Consider the following 27,337-nt stretch of genomic DNA (forward strand, 5'->3'; position numbering starts at 1 on the left):
CTATCCCGTATAATACGCTTTTTACCTCCAGATAATTTTACCTTAATGGTACTCATTTAATATTGGAGTGAAAATGGCAAGTTGTAGCCGATTTAAGTGAACACCATATTTTAACGTTTTGGTGGCTACTTCATTCACACACAACCCCCAGAATGTCTGGAGGACCACACCTGCTGTTGGTCGACTGGTCCATTGGACCTAGCTGAGAGATCTTGTTGACCACCAGCTTTCCCTCCTTAAGCCACTGTAGGACGATTTTAGTGCCATAGCAGGTAAGCACTAGGAACAGAAAAGTAGAAAGAGGAGGAAGGAAAGGCAAAAGAAACCCCTAGGCCTCGAATGCTCTAATGCTGTCGGGATCGAAGAAAGTAAGAGTTCAGTCAGAGGACTGGATAGGAAAGGATAAAGAGGGAATTAGGTATTGAATAGAGGAAAATTATACCAAATTCAGTCATTAACTCATCAAGCTGACCAGTGCTAATTATGAATAGCCCCTCCCTTTAGTTCAGCTCGTAAAATCATGCTTACTAACAGCTGCACCATGGGAAGGTAGGGATGGGACATTGGGTATTTGTCCAGGTTGGTTCCTTAAGGCCTTCAATGGGAAGGATTAATGGCTCTCCCTCCTGTATCCGACAGATACCCTTTTGCAGCCAAGAAATGGATTCGGAACACCTCAAAATCTGAAAAATCTTTGAAAAATATTGGAGTGCAAGAGGTCAAATGACATTATTGTCAAATGCCTGGCATTAGAAAACAACAACATAATACGCTTTTTTTGTCCGGTCCCTGAACATTTCATATATAACACCTTTATAAAACACCCCGTTTATTGCGCTCAAGTCCCGCATAATACGCTGTTTTTGTGGAATATTTTCGATGTAATTTTCAGCAATGTACTGTAACAGCAATGAAACGTTTTGGCCATTGAACTTATTGGTATTCGACCCTTTACTTGTGCATTTAAACATTCATACTATACAATACCCCACCCTCTTGTTACACTCTCTTATTCGACCCTTTATCTGAGTGCTTAAAGCTCACATACAGTTACAATAATCCACCCTCTTGCTAACCCTCTCTCTCTCAAACAACATTCCTCATTCGATCGTAATAAAATTCTGGAAATTTTTGCTGGGCAGTTTGTTGTCCTTAGTGTATTGAAGTGTCTGTGGGTGTGATTACAATGAATGTTAAACGAAAATCACTTTCTGTGTCAGAAAAATTGGAAATCTTACGAAAGTACGATGAAAACAGTACTCTTAATTAGAAACAACTGTCTGATTCATTAGGAATCCCATCATCGACATTAAGAACGATAATAAAAAATCGCGACTCAATCTCTGCAGCTGCGATGTCGGGAGGATGTAAGCAGAGAAAAGTGAAGTGTGGTAAACATGAGGACTTGGAGAACACGCACACGGCAAACAACTATAAATGGCTGTTTTCGAAAGAATTAAGTACAGTACATATTGTTAAGTTCTTTGACGTACAGTACAGTAATTATATAATGGAGTAATACTATATTATCTTTCATGAATCATGTATTTCAATAAAGAAAAATGCTAATAGATACTGTACACAAGTCAAAATTAGTATACCCGCCTAATACACGGTTTACACGCGGTCCCTTGAACAGCGTCTTATCGGGGTTTTACTGTAGTATAATTTAGAAACTCTTTTTCTTCACTGAAAATTGCGTGTCATACATATTTAAGTATTATAGTTATTACAAAGTAATGTAATTTAGAAGTAGCATGTGTTTATACATACCTACTTAAATAAAAATCATTGCATACAGATTTGTAAGGGAAAAAGGTTCCATTGCAACCAAATTTAACCAAAATTGTAGTGATAATTACATATAGTGTTGTCTCCGATAACGAATTTAAATGACGTCATGTGCGTCAGGAGTTACACGACAGCTGAACTGTGGCACGAGGTGACAGATCAGTAGTGAGTGATCTCATAGCCAGAATGCACGGCGACTCACAGCAGAAATTCCCAAGAAAATCGAGCCTTTTTGGGAGGGGTACATTACGACCCTTTCCAATGCCAAGTACAGTTAAGTGGAAATAAAAGAAGCCTGCAATAAACGATGTTTCGTTATTTCCAAGAAGGGCATCTTACAAAATTTAAATTACAGAACTACTGCAATAATTGGAGCGTCGGCTGGAACAACGTTATAAGTTACATTTCGACCCTCACAAGTATTAACATTGTAACTCACTTTCTTCCATTTTTCAGGAGAAGCAAATGAAGTTTCAAAATGATCATGTAAATCAGTGTATACAAATAGTAACAATAAGATTTTACATACGATTGGGAAGGTTTAGGGCTACAATGATAGCACTGGAAGAAAAAGAAACATTTTAAAACCATATTAACTAGCATAGCTCAAAACCATTAAAAATTGAGTTACAATGTTGGTATTTGGGAGGGTCGATTTGGTAAAATTTACAGGAGCTGCAAAAATGTGTACACGTACAACGTTGTTCTTATAGGGTAGCAAACTTTTGAGTGGACAAATTTCACGTACTGCATTGATGGACAGTTGCAAGCCAAAGAGTATAGCAAGGTAACATGACATACAACATTATTACACGGAAACACGCAGAATGAAAATTTTGTAACTTACAACGTTGTTGTTGATATTATTATTATTATTATTATTATCATCATCATCATTATTGTTATTATTTGCAGCGCCATATGTGAAGGTTTATTTAGTGAGTGGAAAGAAGTGCATAGCGAAAGCCAAGACTGCAACAGCAAGAAGAACGTTGGATCCACTGTACCAACAACAGCTGGCGTTTAGGGAACCATTCCAAGGCTGTATATTACAGGTAATTAAGAATTTGAACGTACAAAAGTTTCAAAATACTTTTACAAAATTTCCTTTGTAGCACTGAAGCAGTTATGCAACTTCCATTTTGTGGGGGTTGATGGGAAAAGAGAATCTACTGTTTATGGCATACCCTACATCAAGTCAATTTTTCGTATTTTGGAGTACTATGTAATTGAAAATTACAATGTAAATTGTTATGCTAAATAGCATTAATAAAAAATAACAATTATGTAGTCTATGAGATAGAAAATGTCACAAAAAAATTTGAAGTTCTGAAGCATTGATGATATTAACTACTTGCGATCTATTTTAATTTTGCTTAAATAAACTTAAAAATCATATCATATTATATATATGTATACAGAGTGAACCGTAAGTAATATCATTATTTCTGGCAAATGATTCTTCTAATAAAAAGCGACAAAAAAGTAAAATACAGTACAATCCCTCTTAACCAGCACCAAAGGGACCAGACTAGTTCCAGATACGAGATTTTTCCGGATAATTGAATAAATACCGGTACCTATACACATACAAATGTTGAAACTGCAGCCAAGTGAAGCTTATTTCTCTATCACTTATTCATAACAGAATAAACATAAAAACTATGTAGGTTTTCATTATTAAAACACATCACACAATAACAAAAAATACTGTACACTAATTTTAGGTTCGAATATTCACTGAAAATGAAAGTTAGTGCGAACTTGCTAATGTGGCAACACTGACGGCCCGAACATAACTAAATAAACATAAAAACTGTGTGGATTTTCTTTATTTAAACACATCACACAACACAAATAATACACTAATTTTAGGTTCGAATATTCACTGAAAATGAAAGTTAGTGCGAACTTGCTAATGTGGCAACGCTGACGGCCTGAACATAACTAAATAAACATAAAAACTGGATTTTCTTTATTTAAACACATCACACAACACAAATAATACACAAAATTTAGGTTCGAATATTCACTGAAAATGAAAGTTAGTGCGAACTTGCTAATGTGGCAACGCTGACGGCCTGAACATAACTAAATAAACATAAAAACTGTGGATTTTCTTTATTTAAACACATCACACAACATAAATAATACACAAAATTTAGGTTCGAATATTCACTGAAAATGAAAGTTAGTGCGAACTTCCTAATGTGGCAACACTGAAGGCCCGAACATAACTAAATAAACATAAAAAACTGTGTGGATTTTCTTTATTTAAACACATCACATAACACAAATAATACACAAAATTTAGGTTCGAATATTCACTGAAAATGAAAGTTAGTGCGAACTTGCTAATGTGGCAACACTGACGGCCCGAACATAACTAAATAGACATAAAAACTGTGTGAATTTTCTTTATTTAAACACATGACACAACACAAATAATACACTAACTTTAGGTTCGAATATTCACTGAAAATGAAAGTTAGTGCGAACTTGCTAATGTGGCAACACTGAAGGCCCGAACATAACTAAATAAACATAAAAACTGTGTGGATTTTCTTTATTTAAACACATGACACAACACAAATAATACACTAATTTTAGGTTCGAATATTCACTGAAAATGAAAGTTCGTGTGAACTTCCTAATGTGGCAAAACTGACCGCCCAGACTGTGACAATGTGGCAGATTTAAACATTTTTTTTTGGATCAGCCTTTAATTATTAAAGTGATAACCGGTGAACTTACTTATAAGAAATCAAATTTCGTGAGCCATCTTTAAAAGCAATTGTGTATGTTATGTTCACATTTCTCGTTGTCTCACCCATCCCTCGCACAAGCGAGCTGTTCAGGGTACTTAGGCCTATGTATATATGCCTCTCTCCAGGCAATAAACTTAACAGCGTTGTCAGAGTGTATTACGATTTAAAATTCCTTTGCAGAACGAAAAAATACATTTGAAGGGTTGGCAGGAAGAACGATGAGGGTCCAAATAAGAAACTTTAGAGAAAAATGAATTTTAAACTTTAAAACACTCTGCCTTAATTCGTATGCATTATGTCATTACTTTTAATTTTTTTTATTGCACGTGGAGATTTTGTAATAACCATGTAACCCTCTATTAATTCTCAACGTAATCCAATAGATAGCACCTCTAACTAAAAAATTTCATTTTATGGAACCTCATCGTTTTTCCCGCCAACCCTTCATTTGTTCGTATCAAATTTCTGCATAATTAAAGGTCAGAACTAAAATTCTTTCTATCGTTTATTACCATAATACACCGCTCTCTTAAATCAACTGAGCGTATTGGGAATTAATTCAGTAGCTTTCCCAAAATATGCTATGATATATATCATATAAAATAATTTTTTCCCCGAAAAGGGAGCAAATACGAGCAAAACTATATTAAACTTTTCTTGTCTGAGTCAGCCTGAGTGGTGCAGTCGGTAGAGTGCTGGCCTTCTGAGCCTGAGATTGCAGGTTCGATCCCAGTCCAGATCGATGGCATTTAAGTGTGCTTAAATGCGACAGGCTCATGTCAGTAGATTTACTGGCATGCAAAAGAACTCCTGCAGAACAGAATTCCGGCACAGCAGCAACATTGATATAACCTCGGCAGTTGCAAGCATTGTTAAATAAAACATAATTTAATTTAATTTTTTGACAATTAATATTTGAGGAGAAAAATTCGCTCTGGCGCCGGGGATCGAACCCGGGTCCTTGGTTCTACGTACCAAGCGCTCTGACCACTGAGCTATGCTGAATTCAACTCAGAGCACCGGATCGAACCTTCCTCCTTCAGTGTTTCCCTTTGTGGCCTGACCCCAAGTTAGGCATATATGTTGACGTATATGTCTAGTGTCAACTGCCATTATACTCCTGAATAGTTCATTCTATATCTGTAATATTATTTTACACTTGAAACTCAAGAATAATGGTATTTTACTAACAAATTCAAATTGGTGTTAACTCTGAAAGTATTGAGAATAGGACAAATGTTTATATGACATTTTTTGCTCAGAATGTCTTCAGAAATAAGCTCCATAAGGGGACGATAAATCCTCGTGAATCACCTGTATATAAAAAATGAAGATCACAGAATTTTATGGCTTACATGATCATACATTTGCCCTCTGTTTACAGGTGACCGTTTGGGGTGATTATGGGCGCATAGAGGGCAAGAAAGTCTTCATGGGTGTTGCTCAGATTATGTTGGATGACCTGAACCTCTCCAACATTGTGATTGGCTGGTACAAGTTGTTTGGAACGACCTCATTGGTTAGTGGGCCTCCCTCGCTCGGCCTGTCTCGACGCAGCTCTCTGGCTAGCCTAGACTCCCTCACCAGTCACTAGCCTAGATCACCACTACTACTCTACTGATACTACTACTTCTACTGCAGTAACCCACGCCACTTCCCCCCACCACCACCACCTACACACCTGCACTCACTAGCAAATTGCCTGACTGAGAACTTATCGTCCATCGCCTGCTCTCGATGAAGCCGTCATTTACTAATCAGTAGGTATTCTAACCATAAACACCTCAATCGATCGATGATCCTCCTGTCTTACTTGTTGTGAAGGACCTCTTCCAATTAATTAATTTGTTACAAAGGAAGCAGGTAACTAGACATTCAAACAGCAAATTAATGATCACTTTTACATTATATCTGCATCTGTTCCAATAAGTAGAACTTGAGTGCATCAATTGCCTGTGAAATTTTGACATAAAAGGGAGGACATCAGATCTTGCAATTATTAGAATTTGTATGTTAACAGAGGGGCTGCACACCAACGAAAATTAATTTATATAAATTAAATAGGGGCTGCACACCAACGGAAATGAAACATTTCAAAGTATGGATTAGAATATATTTCCATTATCCATTTTGAATCTAGCGTACACCACTTTTAACACTTGAATATAATTAATTGATGAACTAGTGGACTTAATCATGTTAAATATGTAATATTTGTCCGGCTTACAGCTGTTTCAGTGCTTCACGCACCATCATCAGAGCCTACCAGATCGCTGCGTCATCTCGAACTTCTCTGCCTGTTAAGAGGGTATGTTTTATTGTTGGGAGGTGGTTTATTGTTGTTTGACTCCACACTTCAACACCTCCCAACAATAAAACACACCCTCTTAACAGGCAGAGAAGTTCGAGATGACACCGCGATCTAGTAGGCTCTGATGATGGTGCGTGAAGCACTGAAACAGCTGTAAGCCGGACAAATATTACATATTTAACACGAGTAAGTCCACTAGTTCATCAATTAATTATATTTCCATTAAACCAAAATTAAATACTTATATATATTTTTGCAATTCATTTTGATTAATTTTCAGGAAAGTCTATGATATATAATACAAAATGTTTATTTTCAGTCAATTACTTAACTTTCTATATATGTGAGATGCGAGTCCTTACATTACATAATTTTAATATTGTATGAACGTTTTCGTCGGTTTCATACCAACATCATCAGATACAACATTTTATACAGCAATATCATCTCTAGTAAGTACATATGTCTCTACAACCAAAATACACTATATATTAATGAGCATACAACATGATAAAAACAACATAATTTAAGACATCAATATATCTCTTTTCTTGTGTGACTACACCCTACTGTCAATTGATTAAAAAGCACATGTGTGATTACAATACATGTACATATATAATTAGGTTTCAAGGCATAACCTCAATTTATTCATTATGACATATTCTCTTGATACACCTCCTACATAATAGCCAAATTGGCTAGTCTCTTATACATGAGACAACTCATCTTGCCTAAGGTATTCCGTGGTTTTCCTCAGGCGTAAGACAAATGTCGGGATGAGCCCTATAAGAAATGGGCCACGGACCTATATGCCCTTCCCCATATATATTCCCCCCTTATTATAAATGACGTATGCCCTAGTTCAGATACTATAAATTGTCTATTAAATATACGAGGTCACTCAATTAGTCGCAAATTGAAAGGACAGGGACCTCTCAAATTGCAGATTTAGATTTCACGGCGCTTCTTCCGACGGCCTTCACATGCTTTGTCATCGAACAACAGATGACAGCGTCTTGCCATCCTAACGGCAAACACCAGCCAACTCCTCCTCGCCCCGTTCCGTGATCACTTGATCAAATCTCAGTCCCCCTCGCGTATGTGGTACCTAAGAGGTTACGTCCAATTTCGGCTTCCCCTTCAAAATTTTCTAGAGCTCCCTCAGGGGAGCAGCATAACCCGGAGTGAGACTAGTGGCCAACAGGCTTGGAGCTCACATATTTAGTTTTGTACAGCCCCCAACCCCTTGCAAGGACGCGTTTTGCGTACCTTTTAAATTTGTCCTCCAAATTCTCTTTCGATTTTTCGATTTTCGGCTCTTGATACAAAATTGGTCTATGCTCTCCGAAAAAAAAAAAGGTCAAGTTTCAACATGCCATCAGTAGGTACATATTTAAATGATTATTTCCTTCATATTTTTTTGTAATTTCAGCCAGCTGAACGCAGCAGATTCAGTATCAATCTGCGACTATCGCAATTGTTTTGAGTTTCTTCTGGAAAATTCTCAAAAAGCTGGTCCTTAAAATCGTACTTCGGGTGATATTCATTGGTTTTGAGTAAACTTCCACTCGTTCTGAGTAAAACTATAGTTGTTGTTGAAGGATGAGTGGAACAGAGAAAAACTCTCTCCGGCACCGGGATTTGAACCCGGGTTTTCAGCTGACACTCTATCCACTAAGCCACATCGGATTCCCATCCCGATGTCAGATTGAATCCTCTCCACCTCTTGGGTTCTCTCTAGTGGCCTACCCTCATGCACTGCGTCATAGATGTATGACAGTGGCACAATGTCCACACATGTGCTGAGGTGCACTCGTTATGAGTGACTAAGTGGTCGGGATCCGACAGAGTGAGCGCCGTCTTAAATCACTAAGTGATTATTTTTCGCATATCATATCGTCCCGTGAACGCAAGAACTAGGTAACTCGAAATTTGCGTTTTTTAGTTACCTCTTTTATAGCATAGCAAAAATCGCACAAAATGTAATCTAGGATCTAGATAACTGATCGAACGATACCAGCGACATCTATTTTCCAATATAACAAATAGGTAAATGAAAACGAGGCATATTCCTTAATGCAATAAATAAGTAAATAGGCAATGTCACAAAATATGAAAAATCAAGTTACCTAGTTCTTGCATTCAGGCGACGATATATTATTATGATGTACTGAAGTATGGGAAGTATTGAGATCTAAAGGAATACCAGATCATCTAATAAGGGTAATACAAGGCTTATATAGTAACACTAAAATTAGAATTAAACTAAAGAATGGAATAAGCGAAGAAAGCAAAGAAATAACACGAGGTGTTCGACAAGGGTGTTCTTTATCACCTGTTTTATTTAATTTATACATTGACGACGTCACCAGAAGGTGGCTATTACATATGGAAACAATTTTTAACCGAACCAATACACCTCTAAATACAATATTGTTTGCTGATGATCAGGCTATATTTACAACTACAGAAGATGACCTCCAACAAGCTTTGTTTAAACTGAACTGCATCGCCAAAGAATATGATCTTCAGATATCTACTAAAAAGACTAAAGTGATGGGTTTTAAGGGAACAACACCATTAAGAACAAAAATAATTATTAATAATGAAATCATAGAGCAAGTGAACTGTTTCAATTACCTAGGCTGCATGATATTATATGAACAAATTAACGACATAGATAGGAAGCTCTCTAAATTCCAGCAGTTAATTGGCACGATAAAAAGAACTCTAAAGAAGAAAGTTAGGACTGACACAATTTTAAAATTTTACAAAACAATGGCGATTCCAACATTAACCTATGGATCCGAAACATGGTGTATGACAACTCAACAAATGAAGAGAATAGAAGCAGCTGAAATGAGACTGCTAAGGCCAATAGCAGGATATAGCTTATTGGACCACAAGCGAAATGAAGACATACGACAGGAACTAAATATGCCAAATATTATAGAAACTATCACAGAATATAGGAATAAATGGCATGAACATATATGTAGGATGGAACCAACTCGCATTCCATACCGACTACACCATTATAAACCCCAAGGGAGAAGACGAATCGGACGCCCTAGAAAACGCTGGAAAGACCAATTTTAATATTGCTATGGAGACGATACGGGCCAATGGGCCCAAATAGTATTGTTGATGATGATGATGATGTACTGAAGTACATATGATATTTCCATGCAGAAATTCTGCATCATCATATGATGAAAGATGAGTGGAACACAGAAAAATTCTCAATCCGACATTGGGATGGGAATCCAGCGTGGCTTAGTGGATAGAGCGTCAGCACGTAGAGCTGAAAGCCCGGGTTCAAATCCCTGTGCCGGAGAGAATTTTTCTCTGTTCCACTCATCCTTCATCATATGATGACGCAGAATTTCTGCAAAGAAATATCATGTGTACTTCGGTACATCGTAATAATATAATAATATATATTTGTTGAGATTATATTATACATCTTTGGACGTTGAAAAGACGTGTAGTAGTGAGAAAACAAGAACATGGGCACAAACAAATCAGCTAATAGATCAAAGACTGTAATGCATCTCTTCACATAATATAGTACAGTGAAATCTGTTCAAATCGGAACCTGAATAATCCGGAATCCTGTCCATTTCGGAACAATTTATTGGTCCTGGCGAAATTTGTATGTATTATGTGTAATTTTTCCTGAATAAAACGGAACTGTCCAATGCGGAAACGGAAACTGTCTGCTACTGTTCAAAATGGAAACAATATTTTGGACATACTATATTTTGTAACTATATTTTGAAACAGCGTGTAATTTCAAGGAATATACGAAATATGTAGGTCACTAAGATAAAAACAAGTTTTCTTTGCAAAATTTTAAGTACGAGGGTGTGTTGCCCTGTCGGTCATAAATTTTATTACCCTGTTGACTAGGCAGACAAGTCCCTTCAAACATTTTCAATGCTTCACACCCGTTTACTGTCGTAGCTAAACAGAGCGCAAGTGTAGTGATTTCCAGGTAAAAAAAAAAAAAAAAGTTGCATAAAATGTGACATTAACATTAAGTGATGAAGTAAAAGTTATCGAGATAAAGGAAAATTAGAAACAAAGTCTATGTGAATTAATGTTGAAGTTGAGTTGTGGAAAACTTAGGTGTGACACTTTAAAAATTAAAGATCACAATGAGTGAGTGGCTTGCGGCTGATATTGGTGACTCAAAAAGAACCAGAAAGCAACTGTTTATGTGAAAATAAATGAACTGTTGTGAGAGTGAGTTCTTCATGAACTTTCGAAGAACAAGCCAATTTCTGGATCTATTCTGCAAAGCAAGCTATTGAACTGGGAAAGAAATTAAATAAACCAGAATTCAAGGCTTCTAATAGATGGCTCTTAGTCCAATTAATTAATAATGTGCAGTGATATGCAGTAAAGTATTAGAGTATAGTGTTAGATATTAAATTGAATGAGATAGTAAACTTTAGTAATGTTTAATGACTAATGAGTGAGTTACGATAATATTTATACAGAAAATAAGATTTTAATCAAGATGATTCACCAACGTAATGAGCGACAGAAAGCTGATTTAATGTGATTAGTGTTAAATGGAATATTTTGTATTTCTTGCAATTTGCGGCATGCCATTTTGTTTTTCATGTATATGAATGACAAAATATTCTATTTTAATGTCACACCTGAATAATACGGAAACCTGTCCACAACGGAAAAAAAATTAGGACCCTGTCACTTCCGTCTTGAACAGATTTCACTGTATATAGATTTTATTTTCATTATTTTATCAGTGAAGACCTCCAATTTTATATATGTACATGTATTGTAATCACACGTGTGCTTTTTAATCAATTGACAGTAGGGTGTAATGACACAAGAAAAGAGATATATCGATGTCTTAAATTATGTTGTTTTTATCATGTTGTATGCCCATTAAGATACCGGTATATTGTATTTTGGTTGTAGAGACATATGTACTTATTAGAGATGATATTGTTGTATAAAATGTTGTATCTGATGATGTTGGTATGAAACTGACGAAAACGTTCATACAATATTAAAATTATGTAATGTAAGGACTCGCACCTCACATATATAGAAAGTTAAGTCATTGACTGAAAATAAACATTTTGTATTAAATACTTATACTAGAGAATATTTCCATTGTCAACGTATAACATGTTTAATTTCAAACATGAACATTTACGACTATTAATAAAAAAGGAAATTGATTGGGTTAATGTGTTTGAAACAGAATAACTTCTTTCATAATGACTATGGCAAGCCAACAGTCAGTTGCTGATCAGCAGTATGGATTGTAACTGATGTCGCTATATGAAGGGTTCAGAACCATAGTGGGCCAAGTGCCATTTACTAAAACCGTAGAAAACAAAGGTTAAAATGAAGTTATTACCATAATTCAATGGAAACATATAGCAAGTAATATAAAGTATATACATTAAAACTAAATGATATGTCAATCTTCATTAAACTATGGTATTCACTTAACTTTAACCCTTGCCTTCTCCATTTTTAATAAATGGCGCTTGGCCTACTATGGCTCTGAACCCTTCATGTATGTACCACTTTAGAATCTGTTGTGGACAAAAATTAGTTCTCTACAAACGGTATCTTTGCACCTTCTGTCTTGTTTACAAAGTTTCATAAATCTCTGAATGCACAGTTTACTTTTTTTCCATCTCATCGAGCACTTGCCAACATGATCATTTATGATTTGTTCTTCAAAAAAGTTCATTCTGCTTTCTTAGGGTCCATCTGTTCTTCAGTGCCATATATACTACAGAGTATATAATTTTTTGTATTCCCTTATGATTTATATAATTTCCTTTCCTGCTTTGTTCGTCAGAGAACTCTATGGTCTCCTCAGTCTCCTTACAAAGCATTTCACAGAGAGATTGCTATCTCAATGGAGATGTTGACCTGTAGAACATGTGACCACAAAGTAGAACTTGCTAAAGTGGTAAATTTGTCTGGAGCCCTTTCCATCACTCTTAAAACATTATTATAATTTTTTTTATTCAATGCAGTGGCACTTGACTAGAATCTGGCCATACAATGGCAATAGAAACTAAAATGAAAGAAAACGAAATAAAGTGAACAATGTGCAAGTGAAACTACGAAGGAGAGGATGTCAGCACTGCTGCATTCTTTCTCTGGCCTCCCAGTACCTATAAACAAAGCTGACAGATGAAAGTGCTGGACAAGTCTTAATGTGGTTTGAGTCCATGGTGTCGGAACATCTACAGAGCATGCAATGGGGGCTGGATAATACACTCAGGCGGTGGAGGTGATTAGCCAGACAGTCATGACCTACTGCGGTGCGGAACGTCACAACAGCTTCTCTTCTGGGCCATTCGGGGAGAGTGGAGTTTAGTGCGTCCTTCCAGGGTTTATCTTTAATTTGGTCCTCCAAACTCTTCTGGAAACATTGTCTCACTCGACTGCTTATATTTGTAGATGCTCTATGGAATGGCAGCATGTTAGAATATGAAAGGGGGATAGTTGTTCCTTTCTTTGCCAAAAAGTCTGCTGCTTCATTCCCTGCAATACCGCAGTGAGAAGGTATCCATTGCAGATGTACAATTTTATTTAGTTTCTTGATGTCTTCTCTGCATTGTTGAATGTCATCATTAGCTGGTTGTAATAAGTAGTTTCCAATTGCAGATATCGCTGCTTTTGGGTCACTGAGGAGGACAATGTTTGGAAATGGGAAGGACCTGCACAACAGTTGTTTCACAGCCGTACATATGGCTCTTACTTCTCCATCAAAAGGTGTATGGTTGTTGCCTAGAGTGAGATAGGTAGAGAACAGTTGGCAATGAATTCTGGCTCCAGTAGGCCCGTGAACATTATTAATTGTAGGAAATTGAAGATTTGAACAAATTTGAATAATCTGATTTTATTTAACATAGAAAGTTACTTTATACTTATCATTGTCCTGTACAGCAATCTGCAATATATGGAACATAACAGAGGCTGTAAGATGGATAAGTTGTTATTGTAAATGTTCATTTTCGTGAAAAATATCTACAGGTACAGACAAAGAAAGAAACCTGATTTGAAATACAGCACACTCTAAATTAAAATAGAAAATTAGGTCATATTATACTTTAGCATATCCTTTATGAACAGGTGTCTGAGGAAGATTTTAAATATCTACTGGCCAATGATAATAAGTAACGAAAATTTATGGATACTAACAGAAGAAGAACCAATAGATATTCAAATTAAAAGACGGAAATGGAGGTGGATAGGACATACACTGAGAAAACCTAATGAGGCTATAGAAAGACAAGCATTGGAATGGAATTCCCAAGGAGCTAGGAAGGTGGGGCGACCAAGAGGGACATGGAGAAGAATGGTTAATGAAGAAGTGAGAAAGTGTGGGAAAGTCTGGAGAGAAGTGAAGGCTACGGCAGCATATCGTGTCCATTGGAAGGTTCTCACTGAGGCCCTATGCTCCACATAAGGAGTGAAAGGATATACTACTACTACTACTACTACTACTACTACTACTACTACTACTACTACTACTACTACTACTATACTTTAGCATATTCTCTAGAACTGTGGTTCCCAAACTTATTCAAGATGCAACCCACTTTTGGGTGAAATTTCCATTCACAACCCTCACCCTTCTGTACCGGTTCTTGACTCCATTCGAAAAATGCAAATCCCTGAAACCAGTAGCTTAGCTAAAGTGGCAGAGGCGCTTATCTTTTGATTCGGAGTTACGTTCGGGTGTATGTTCGATTCCTGCTTGAGCTGGTTATCTGGTTGGGTTTTTTCAGAGGTTTTCCCCAACCACAAGGTCAATGTCAGATACCGTAATCTATGGCAAATCCTTGGCCTCCTGTCGCCAAATACCATCTTGCTATATCACCAATTCCATTGATGTTAAATAACCTAGTAGTTGATACAACTTCGTTAAATAACCGACTAAATAAAAATATAAATCCCTGTAAAATCCAACAACTATAGTTTTACTCAGAACCAGTTGAATTTTACTCAAAACCAATGGATATCACCCGAAGTACGATTTTAAGGAACAGCTTTTTGAATATTTTCTGGAAGAAACTCAAAACAATTGCGATAGTCGCAAATTGATGCTGAATCTGCTGCGTTCAGCTGGCTGAAATTACAAAAAAATATGAAGGAAATAGTCATTGAAATATGGAATGGAATGTTGAAACTGGACCTTTTTTCAGAGAGCGTATTTTGTACCAAGAGAATACCTCATGATTGAAAAAGAAGTTACGAAGCGTTGTAAATGTTAAGTTACAGGACAATGTATAATACCTAAAAGAATGTGGATGCTTTAGCAAAGAAGGGAGCACTGCTACTTACAGATCTGTTACTAAATCTACGTATTACTCTGTGAAAAGATTTATTAAATCTACATACTTAGACTTCAACAAACAAAATTTGATAACACAATCTCAAGGGAAAAAATGGAACTCTCTGCATCATGATTCACAGTTAATTCCCGATTTACCACGAAAATCGTCTGTAGCTGCATTTAGATTGGCAACAGGCCATGACTGTTTGGCGAAACACCTGCATAGAATTGGAATATATCAGTCCCCTAACTGCCCATTGTGTAACTCAAACCAAGAAATGGATTCGGAACACCTCAAAATCTGTGCTTCAGTGGCTGATCATGATAATATCTTTGAAAAATATTGGAGTGCAAGAGGTCAAATGACTTTATTGTCAAATGCCTGGCATAATACCGTAAGCTGGGGTTACTTGGAGCACAGAGGAAACTTTTAACATTTTTTCAGAAAATCATATTTAGGTTTCTAGATGCTACACTTGTTCGATGGAGGTAAATTTGGTATGAGATGATTTTTATTATAATTTACCTCCATCTATAATAAGTGCAGCATGTAGAAACCTAAATATGATTTTCTGAAAAAATGTTCAAAGTTTCCTCTGTGTTCAAAGTAACCCCAGTTTACGGTACCCAAAAGAGTATTTCTAAACATCTGGAACTTTTTAACATATGAGGAGATGTGTGATGAGACATTGCAGGACTTGTATTAAGGCACAATGAACTCTTTTTGAACACTTTCTTTAAAGATTAGCATCAATTTCAGGGATAAGTTTGCTGTATGCGAATTGAATACATTCCTGAATTGGATATCACATGTTACGAAGCATCCTCTTAATCTATTAGCTATGTAAATATGTACATGATGTAGAAATTCTTGAGATACATTCAAATAGTTTCCTATTATTTTACGTCATATTAAAGAGAATAAGACGATTGTGCTTGAGAGATTCAAGATAGTTGCACAACAAAATAGAATAGAGTTACACATGATTCAGAAATTCACCGACGATGATGAAAATTCAGACTTTTAATGTACATTATATTCCTTGCTAAATTGAAGTGTTTCATTACCACAGCAACTTCTTGGTGCATACAAAATGAAACGATTTCAAAGTATTATTAAATGTTCTCAAGAACTAAATGTTTATTATTTTTTGTGAAAAAAAAAAACAATAAACAGTATTTACTCGTCCCAATGTCCCAAAAATATCAATGTAATTTTTCCATTCTAGAAGGAGTTTCGGGGATTTCATATTAAATAAGATATTATTACAATACTGACTTTATTTCTCATCTTAATAGCAATTATAGGCATGCGCACACACACACACAACTTTTTATTGTTAATGTGATCAATTTGTTGCTACATATTCAAAGTTTGCTTTGAATTTCACTGAGTGCTTGAATGAATTAGTCAATTGTTCATGGAGACTTTATGTTTATAGTTATAGTCCCATCGCTCTAATTTCCGGCAGCCAATCACGTTGCAGGTCGGCTACATTTAAACATGTGCGTCTTGTGATTCGATGATGATGACGTCATGCATTTCCTAAAGCTCGATAAATACTTAATATAATCGCCCGCCATTTTGACTCTTTCGTTGGCGTTCGCAGAAAGCACATGAGGATGTTATTTGCTGCTCAATTATTTGCTCAATTACAGTGCGTTTGATTTATTGTCATGGGAGCTATGACATGATAAAGTTTAACGGTGTAGCAAATAGATTCCTCATCTGGTAGCTCGGCAACGAAAGAACAAAAATGGCGAACGATACTACCTATTTAGACTTTATAGAGCCTTCACTTCCTAAAACGTAAGCAAAGAGGAGGAGTCACGCCGGGAATAACTGCATCGTGACTGTAGTTACTAATGATTAAAACCTGCCTGAATCAATCAATCTTCTTAATGTATCCGGCTGTTTGCTGACAACATAAAGTCCACTGTAGTCTATTCAGTTGTTGTTGAAGACATAAAAAAAATGGCTTCCTGGAAGAGATCAGTTGAGAATTCTGTGTCACAGAGAGTTTCTGAATAATAAGCAACCTTATTAGTATCACCTCCTTTCTCATAGGTGTGGTAGGTGGGGGTGGTGAAGAACTATGATGAATCATAAAAAAAATATTAGCTGTGATTAACATTACTAAAATTGTTACTATTACATGTACAGTTTTATATAGTTCATAGTTTGGCTGTGTCTGAAACATTAGTTACTAAAATAAAAACTTAAAAAAAAACTGAATATCGGTACTTTGTGATAATATCAGAGTAAAATACTATTTCAGCTTTTTCATTCACTTGCGTATGATAGAAATGGTGTGCAGCCAAGTTCTGTGTATAATACATATAACTATATCAAAGGTTTGAAATTATAGGTAATAATTCGGCACTTTTATATATACAATAAAATTTTGATATAGTCCTTCCAGTAATATTTTCTATTTCATATATTTTATATATATAAAAATGCTGTGTATCAAAATTACATATTTATTATTACAACGAATTTTTCATTTTCCTTTCCAAGTCCAGTATAGTGGTAGCACTGTATTGCATTTGTTTGAAGAAATGTAGTTAAATTTTTATGAGTCTTGCAAATTGCATGCTGTATATAGACACACTTCACTTATACAACACTTATACAGTATACTGATTCCATCTGTAAACATTGCAACTCAGAGTAAACAGGAACGAAATACATGTTATTGGCTTGAAAGAAATAGTTTCCAAACACCAAACTCTCTTAACATTAAGGAAAGAAATTGTTTGCTAGATTGATTTTAATGTAGCAACTTTTTACTTTCATATAATTAACAACTTCATTTAACTTTATTCCTGTATATTAAACAGAATTAAAATACTAATATTATTCCCCCCCCCCCCCAAAAAAAAAACACGTTCAATTAAGAACAGCTTCCTAATTTTTTTTTTTTTTTCATTTTGTTGAAGTTTGACCGATAAGCAAAGTACAATAGGTTAGGATTAAATGGGTCCATCTAATGTTTATCTATTAATATTGTATTGATATATTATAATTTATTGATCATGAACGTTTTTGGCACATATATGTGCCATCTTCAGATGTTAAAAGATAGTCTTAATACATACTTGGTAATGCCATAATGGTAAAACATGAGTAACAGCAACATAACCGTTATATACTATTCAAATGACCTTATGATTACAATGTTCACAGCGTTATTAATTACACACTATCCCTTCATAATGAATTAAGCACACATACTGAATAAAACAATTAAAACAGAGATTTAAAAACATTAGCTTTGGCAATAGCAGATAATGCTTGATAGATTCAAAATGAATGTCATTAATGTCAATCACTTAATTGCATTATAAATACCACGTTAAGATAATTAGATCTGATCATAATAACTAAAACAGAATATAACCATGAGCTTTGACATACTGGCAGGTAATGCTCGATAAAACGTGTTTTATTAAAATGTAAAAAAGTAAGTGATATTATGACATTTATTTGTCAATTTTATCGAGCATTACCTGCCAGTATGTCATAGCTCATGGTTATAATCTGTTTTAGTTATTATGATCAGATCTAATTATCTTAACGTGGTATTTATAATGCAATTAAGTGATTGCATTAATGACATTCATTTTGAATCTATCAAGCATTATCTGCTATTGCCAAAGCTAATGTTTTTAAATCTCTGTTTTTAATTGTTTTATTCAGTATGTGTGCTTAATTCATTATGAAGGGATAGTGTGTAATTAATAACGCTGTGAACATTGTAATCATAAGGTCATTTGAATAGTATATAACGGTTATGTCGCTGTTACTTATGTTTTACCATTATGGCATTATCAGGTATGTATTTAGACTATCTTTTAACATCTGAAGATGGCACATATATGTGCCGAAAACGTTCATGATCAATAAATTGTAATATATCGATACAATATTAATATATAAGCATTAGACGGACCCATTTAATCCTAACCTATTTCTAAATTCTTCCAAAATGGTGTTATATAATTAGGTTGTAGTTGTCATACATGCTTCAGCATCGTGTAAATTTTAAAGCATGTTATATCTAATCACAGTTTTTAGTATATTATTATTATTATTATTATTATTATTATTATTATTATTATTATTATTATTATTATTATTATTATTATTGTTATTGTTACTAAATAACTAATTAAAACTTTATAAGCTTGCTATTTTGTGATTATAAAAAATGTAATTATTTCAGTTTTTGACTCTTATTATTAGGAAGAGACATCTGTTTGTTTTCAAGAGAAATTCAGCAAGTGATTTAAGATATTTTCAATTTCTTAAGGGAAAAATTAAACATACATATTGATAATAGGGTGCATAGGTAGAATGGATACTTATTTCCATTCGTGATTGAGTTCTGTAATACGATAATTACATATTTTAAACCGAAACTTTGATTTGAAAATATTATATCCCTTTCCCTCCAGTTAGAAGTTTATAAAGAGAGCGTAGGCCTATTTATTTTCTTTATTTCGTCCAGTCTTAATATGGACTTAAAGTAACACACTTGTACATTTCAATGGCCCAGTTCAAAAGGGAAACAACTCAGAATTTAGAGTTTTGAGAAAAACTGCATCTTGAAGATTCATTTTGCTGTGAAAAATCCAATTAACACACTCTAATTTGAAGCTTATACTATATATATATATATATATATATATATTTTGAGTAATTTTTCACATCAATATGGACTTTTAAAATGTAGGTTTATCAAAACTTTAAATTTTGAGTTGTTTCCCTTTTGAACTTCCCCATCGATTTGATATAATTTGTAATGTATTCCTTAAAGTGTAATGTTTTAAGAACTTTTATGCTCGACCATGACGAAATGTAGTAATTATACACCTTGTAGCAGCCCTTTAATGGACCTCATTAAAGTACACCTATTCATTAAAGTTCAGGTGTTCCACCAATCAGAAAATACCATTGCAGCAATATGAAAGCGCAAGTATCGATTATTCTCGGATATGCCACGGAGGCTGGAAATCCAACACTGCCGCAGAAGGTTATGTTGAAGAATTGATCCAAAATAAAATTAAAATCTCAAATACAATATTAAACTCAGTCGAAAAAAACAACACACAAATTAACATCAATTCACCGTCATCTTCCAGCCTTTCACAAAGCACATTCCTGCAAATTCATTTCACCAATTGCACAATAAATCACCTATATTTGAAATAAAGTCAGTTCTGTTTCTATAATAATTAGCGTTAATTGTAAATAATATTCAAATACAATTTGTCATCTCGTTTGTCAATGTCTAATTCAATTTCAAGGTTATATCAAGATTAATGTTTATTTTACTCTCTAGATTATATCAAGGTCAATGTCGACATCTGTTTCTCGGAAAAAATCAATACTTTCGCGTCTGCGCACATCTCACAATTTACGAGGTATTGCACAAGGTCAGTTCCGCTCCTCAGTCAGATAAGAATAACATGAATACTTATGAATAATTTCAAGTTAGAAAAATGGTCGAGCATAAAAAGTCGTATAAAACTTGACTGTAATGGTAATTAAGACGCTCGTATGAAAATTATGAAACTCGCGCTCGTTTCATAAACAACTCGCATCTTAATTACTACCATTATAGGCTCGTTGCATAATGTACTATTATAATTTTCTCCGTATATTTTTCATGATGTGGAGTCCTTGTGACGTATTAAATGTATTGTAAGTTGAAAATGAATGGAGTTAAAATTGCAAAGGGTTAGTGATGCCAATTTCACTGAATTTTTGTGGTTTAAAATTATAATGGAGAGAATGACAAGTAGATACTGACATTAACCTTTCAGTCTGTGTTAAAAGTACGAAATGTGACAAATAATGACCTAAAATACGCGTTTCAATTTTTTTAATATTATGAATAGGATCACAGTTTCTTTACTTATTAAAACTTCAGAGGGATCACAAGTTCATATGAGTTCTCGGCACTACACAGTGGTCCCAATTACAAATCTGGGCAGCCAATAATCAAGGTTTTCATATCAGTTTTTAATTTACAACAATACCCGAACTACTTGATGTAGAAGAGAAATTTTGATTTTGACCATGGGCATCCCTGATAGGAAAGGCGAAGGATGTGTCTGTTCAGTATTTTCTGATGGGTGTATGTGTCTGCCAATATTTTTGGACTTGCATATTTTTTACATTATTCATGACTAGGGACCGGATTTTTATGTATAATATCAAGGTGTGAAATATGTACATATTTATGTAAGAAAAGTAAGCTGAATATGTACCAAAATATTTAAAATCATGAAAATATTTAATATCAATATCTGGCAGGTATAGGATAGTAGTTTCATTTTGTGGTGATACCGATAAGCTTATATTATTTAACTATAGCAATTTTATTTTCCACCTTTGCTTATCTTAATGTTATTAATTTACATTAACGTTTTCGATACTCTTATTGTATCATCTTCAGATGTTAGGATGTTATGTCAACATATGTGATGAAAACCTAGCCTCTTACCGTGTTGTGGGTTGTTCAAATGCATAGAACCTATCATGATTTCCTAGTCTTGCTAGAGTTGATCGTGTTGTGAATTAACCTAATTCAGTGTCTCTAGTTACTTGTTAAGATTCTATTAAAATTCACTATGAAGGCCCATGTAGGACAGTGTAAAATTATGTGAGAGCAATAATATAACATATAAATATAAAACAAGTGAAGTATACACTATAAGACACTATAAACACTAAAAAACACTTTGAACACTTGTGTGGTTGGCCGTGTTAGCCAGTTGTTATGTCGTTGAATTGGGCTGCTTCTGCTGATCTTAGTTAAAATCACTGTCTTAATGACGCACTTTTTTGTTCACTGATTTATCTATAGTTTTGGTACTATGTGTTATTGGAGTCTTTGTAGACTTTTCACTTTTTTTTTAATTATATTGTTCATACTGACTAATGTGAAAATCATTGATACAGTTACTATGTGTCGGTAATTAGACAGATGATTTTCTGTTGAGTCCGTGAATCTAGCAGTGGCGTAGCATGAAATTTTGAGCAGGGGAAGCTAACTCAAGTTGTCTTTCATGTACATATGAGAAAACGTATTACAAAAATATAGTCTTAAAATAAATAGTAGTCAATGTCAAGCCAGCAGTCCGAAGATTGGTTGGAACCTCGTAACACCAATAAGGCATGACCTCAAATGGTACGTAGTAAAATATGATTTCATGGTTTACACATACAGTATCTCTAACAAGTAGACACGGTCATTTGTTTTTTAAATCGCACTTTTGTTCGTAAGTCAGTCATGATAATAGAATTGTCCTAAAAATTCAAGTAAATTGGTGTCAGGAACTGTTATTTCACTCATTATTTATTATATCAGCCGCAATGCACACTAACACTTCAACTGAACAAACCCTCACGAAAGGGATAACTCGGAAACTTCCAATGTAAAAGCTAGCTTCTTCCGTGCCTTGCGACCAGGGTAGTTTAGTTAGAAAGGGATGGAAAACCTGCGGGGTGGGTTACACAGAAGAATGAGTGAAAGAAACCAGTCTGCTTGGAAGCTGGTGTGTGCAGGCTTCTTGTTTACTGCTGCATCACAAATCATCCTGAGCTGCCGCATCACAATATTTAACGCATAAATATAAACTCTATTAAAATTAATAAATAATTTTGTTCATAAACGGCAGGTTTATTATGAAATTATTATTAACTGGGGAAGCTGAGCTTTTTAGCTTACATTGACGCTACGCCACTGGAATCTAGTACAGCCGTGCATGTCTGCAACAATTTACATCATATTAATGAATTGAATTAGGACGGTTTTGTTTTATAGTTGAGTTGAAAACTACTTGTTATATAATTGCTCTCACATAATTTTACACTGTCCTACACGGGCTTTCATAGCAACAAGCAACTTGAGACACTGAATTAGGTTAATTCACAGCAACGATCAACTCTAGCAAGACTAGGAAATCATGATAGGTTCTATGCATTTGAACAACTCACAACACGATATGAGGCTAGGTTTTCATCAAATATGTTGACATAACATCCTAACATCTGAAGATGATACAATAAGAGTATCGAAAACGTTAATGTAAATTAATAACATTAAGATAAGCAAAGGTGGAAAATAAAATTGCTGTAGTTAAATAAGGTATAGGATAGGTAAGACTCTCATTTCCTATAGGCCTACTAAATTTAAAGTAAAGAGGTCAAACAATATTGTGAAAAGCTATTTATTTTATTCTTTCAACATCTTTCCAGTTTGTTCCTTCACTCCAGCTTCTTTTCAAAAGTCGGCTACTTTATTGCGGCTCATGTCAGACTTGACACGGGTTTTCCCTGGAAGGATTAGGAAGAGGGTGGGTAAGGTTGCAAATTGCATGGGAACGGCTTGTTAAGATGTGTGCAGAACATTTATAGTTCGAGACAAATCATGTCGTCCTCGTCCCACTCCACCGCATGAAAGCAACGCTACTTTCTGAGTGATTTTTACAATACATGGTATTGTATGAGAAAGGTTGCCTTTTGTTCACCCATATTTACAGTGGGTGGTATGCAAGAGTGCCTCTATTACTTTCTGGAACTAAGGATGTTATGTTTCGTCCCGAAATATATCCTTTCTTGGGTAGGTAAAAAGGCTTTTTAAATCTGTGTATTTTAAATTGTAAACTTCCCCAGCAGACGTTTTTCTTCCCCTTTTAGAGAAGTAAAAATGAATAAAACCTCTAAATATGTAGATTTATGTAATACCAAGCCATAATATGTAATGTGATGTAAATATGTAAAAATATGTAGTATCAAATTTTAATATATTAATGGTAATTACAAGATTCGCAAAGATTTGTTATTTATATACGGTTAGGTTGAAAGGAATATAATATGTAATTACATAAAAATCCGGTCCCTATTCATGACTTCTATCTACAGTTTTATTTTTCCATAGTGTTTATTCTTACTACCACTACGAAAATATTGTAGCTGTAATATTCAATTTAACACTGGGAAATATAAGTTTACGGTTTCTATTTCTCTTTCTTTGCATAGAAGAATGAATTTTAAATTGAAAGCAATCTTAAGAAGACTTAAAGTAGTCTTTTGGTACGGTGGTGTAGGCTACATTTTCTCAAACATTCAAAAGTAATTTAATTTCATGTAATTATGACAATATCTTGCAAGTGACACTGTCTTGTGTTGTAATATGTCTCTTCACAATCACTTCGAATTATCAAAATCAATCGGATCTTCAGTTGACTGATGACTAGGGAACGGATTTCTAGGTGCTAAAAAAAAAAGGGATTTAGGACTTTTAGGAGAGTATATAAAATTAACAATTAATAATTTTAATTCTTGAAATTATTGGGGATCATCAGTGTGGTTTTAGGCGTAATAGATCGACTATTGATCAGATTTTTTGTATTCGACAGATATTGGAGAAAAAATGGGAGTATAAGGGTACAGTACATCAGCTATTCATAGAGTTCAAAAAAGGCATATGACTCGGTTAAGAGAGAAGTTTTATATAATATTCTTATTGAATTTGGTATTCCCAAGAAACTAGTTCGATTAATTAAAATGTGTCTCAGTGAAACTTACAGCAGAGTCTGTATAGGCCAGTTTCTATCTGATGCTTTTCCAATTCACTGCGGGCTAAAGCAGGGAGATCCACTATCACCTTTACTTTTTAACTTCACTCTAGAATATGCCATTAGGAAAGTTCAGGATAACAGAGAGGGTTTGGAGTTGAATGGGTTACATCAGCTTCTTGTCTATGCGGATGACGTGAATATGCTAGGAGAAAATCCACAAACGATTAGGGAAAACGCAGAAATTCTAGTTGAAGCAAGTAAAGCGATGAGGTTGGAAGTAAATCCCGAAAAGACTAAGTATATGATTATGTCTCGTGACCAGAATATTGTACGAAATGGAACTATAATAATTGGAGATTTATCCTTTGAAGAGGTGAAAAAATTCAAATATCGGAAATTAAAAGCAGAAGAAATATGGGAAATGCCTGTCATTATTCGGTTGAGAAGCTTTTATCATCTAGTCTGCTGTCAAAAAATCTGAAAGTTAGATTTTATAAAACAGTTATATTATCATTTGTTCCGTATGGCTGTGAAACTTGGACTCTCACTTTTGAGAGAGGAACAGAGATTAAGGGTGTTTGAGAATAAGGTTCTTAGGAAAATATTTGGGGCTAAGAGAGATGAAGTTACAGGAGGCTGGAGAAAGTTACACAATGCAGAGCTGCACGCATTGTATTCTTCACCTGACATAATTAGGAACATTAAATCCAGATGTTTGAGATGGGCAGGGCATGTAGCACGTATGGGCGAATCCAGAAATGCATATAGAGTGTTAGTTGGGAGGCCGGAGGGAAAAAGACCTTTAGGGAGGCCGAGACATAGATGGGAAGATAATATTAAAATGGATTTGAGAGAGGTGGGATATGATGGTAGAGACTGGATTAATCTTGCTCAGGATAGGGACCAATGGCGGTCTTATGTGAGGGCGGAAATGAACCTGCGGGTTCCTTAGAAGCCAGTAAGTAATAAGAGTTTATAGTTCATTTAGGCAGTTTAGGTCCTATAGAATTTTAATAAAGTGATCCTGTGTACATGAAACATAGAGATATCTGAATCACAACTAAAAATCCGTTCCCTACTGATGACTGACTGAATACTACAAAAACTATTTGTCATGCAAGTTTGTTCAATTGTTTCCGGCCTTGTAGTGTCATGTAATTTTAAGTTGTGTTAAAGGTCCTTAGTGAGTAATTTAGTATATTATGCTTAGAAGTGAATATGAATAGTTTTGTTGTTAGAGTAAAGAAGTGTAAATAAAATGAAGAGCAAAACATGCTGCCAGGCCTGAAATAACCCCTTTGCTTAGGTGTGAAAGATCTCACGCCTCCACCTGAGATCATTCCAGAAAATTGAGCTTGGGAGCAGAGCCTTCTATGTAGAAGTTTCTTATCTGCAGATTTGCCTATAGAGTTTGTGAAAAAGTGATTAAGTGGTCTTTTAGCACACTTTGTTGCATGCGAAAACATGACTAAGAAATACAGTGTCACAAAATTGCCTGTCAAGTCTGTGTCATTTGATGTTCACAGGGAGAGGGTGAAAGCACTAGAAAAGAGAGGTTTAGAAAAATTTTCTAAATGCAAGAAATATCTACAAATTGCCTTTTTATTCTGATACTTGTATTAGAGTTGTTTCTAAAAAAATTGTATAGTTTAACAGTTTTCCATTTTGAATCTTGCTTACACTACTTTTAACACTTGAATATAATTAATTGATTAACTAGTGGACTTACACAATCAAATACATAGCACAAGAAAGATACAATCCAAACATAATAGTCAACATCATAAGAAAGACAAAACAAAAACTTAACAAACACAAAAACACGCAAAACACAACACAAACACAAGAACACAAGAAATACATCACACTAACATATGAAAACAAAAGCACACATAAGATCGCATCTTCATTCAGAAAGCAGAAATACAACATAACATACAAAACAGAAAACACACTACAAAGACATCTCAACACACAAAAAACACAAACAAATAAATACGACCACACAGGTGTATACAAACTCACATGTAATAGTTGCGATAATTTCTACATCGGACAGACAGGCAGATCATTCCAAACACTCTACAAAGAACACATTAAAGCAATAACCAGAGGACACAATACATCTACATACGCCAATCACATAACCAATGTTAACCATACATACAATAACATAAATACGGACATGGAAATCGTACACATACAACCCAAGAACCAAAAACTCAACACACTAGAACAATACGAAATATAAAAACACACTAAAACACACCCCGATCAAATTCTCAACACACAGATCAATTTCAGTACACACACTATTTGACTCCACTCTTCAACACCTTTCAACAATCAAACACACCCACATAACAGGCAGAGAAGTTCGAGATGACGCCGAGATCTAGTAGGCTCTGAGGATGATGCGTGAAGCACTGAAACAGCTGTAAGCCGCACAAATCTTACATAATTAACACGAGTAAGTCCGCTAGTTAATCAATTAATTAACAGTTTTACTTTTATTTTGAT

The 27,337-nt window shown here is 34.8% G+C and overlaps 1 protein-coding gene across 16 annotated transcripts in view; it reads left to right on the forward strand.

Moving 5' to 3' along the window:
* The window catches only part of Rim (Rab3 interacting molecule), a 513,404-nt gene that overhangs the window by 449,464 nt on the left and 36,603 nt on the right, over positions 1 to 27,337 (forward strand). For 10 of the 16 annotated variants that reach the window (XM_069820175.1, XM_069820163.1, XM_069820164.1 and 7 more), the window contains 2 exons: positions 2,707 to 2,846; positions 5,944 to 6,319. In XM_069820175.1, coding sequence (XP_069676276.1) covers positions 2,707 to 2,846; positions 5,944 to 6,153 — 350 coding nt within the window. In that variant the 3' untranslated portion in view covers positions 6,154 to 6,319. The remainder of the gene's footprint in view (positions 1 to 2,706; positions 2,847 to 5,943; positions 6,320 to 27,337) is intronic. The other 6 variants (XM_069820168.1, XM_069820167.1, XM_069820172.1 and 3 more) reach the window with 1 other exon arrangement.

Source organism: Periplaneta americana, chromosome 3 (assembly GCF_040183065.1).
Source record: "Periplaneta americana isolate PAMFEO1 chromosome 3, P.americana_PAMFEO1_priV1, whole genome shotgun sequence".
NCBI classification, from domain to species: domain Eukaryota; kingdom Metazoa; phylum Arthropoda; class Insecta; order Blattodea; family Blattidae; genus Periplaneta; species Periplaneta americana.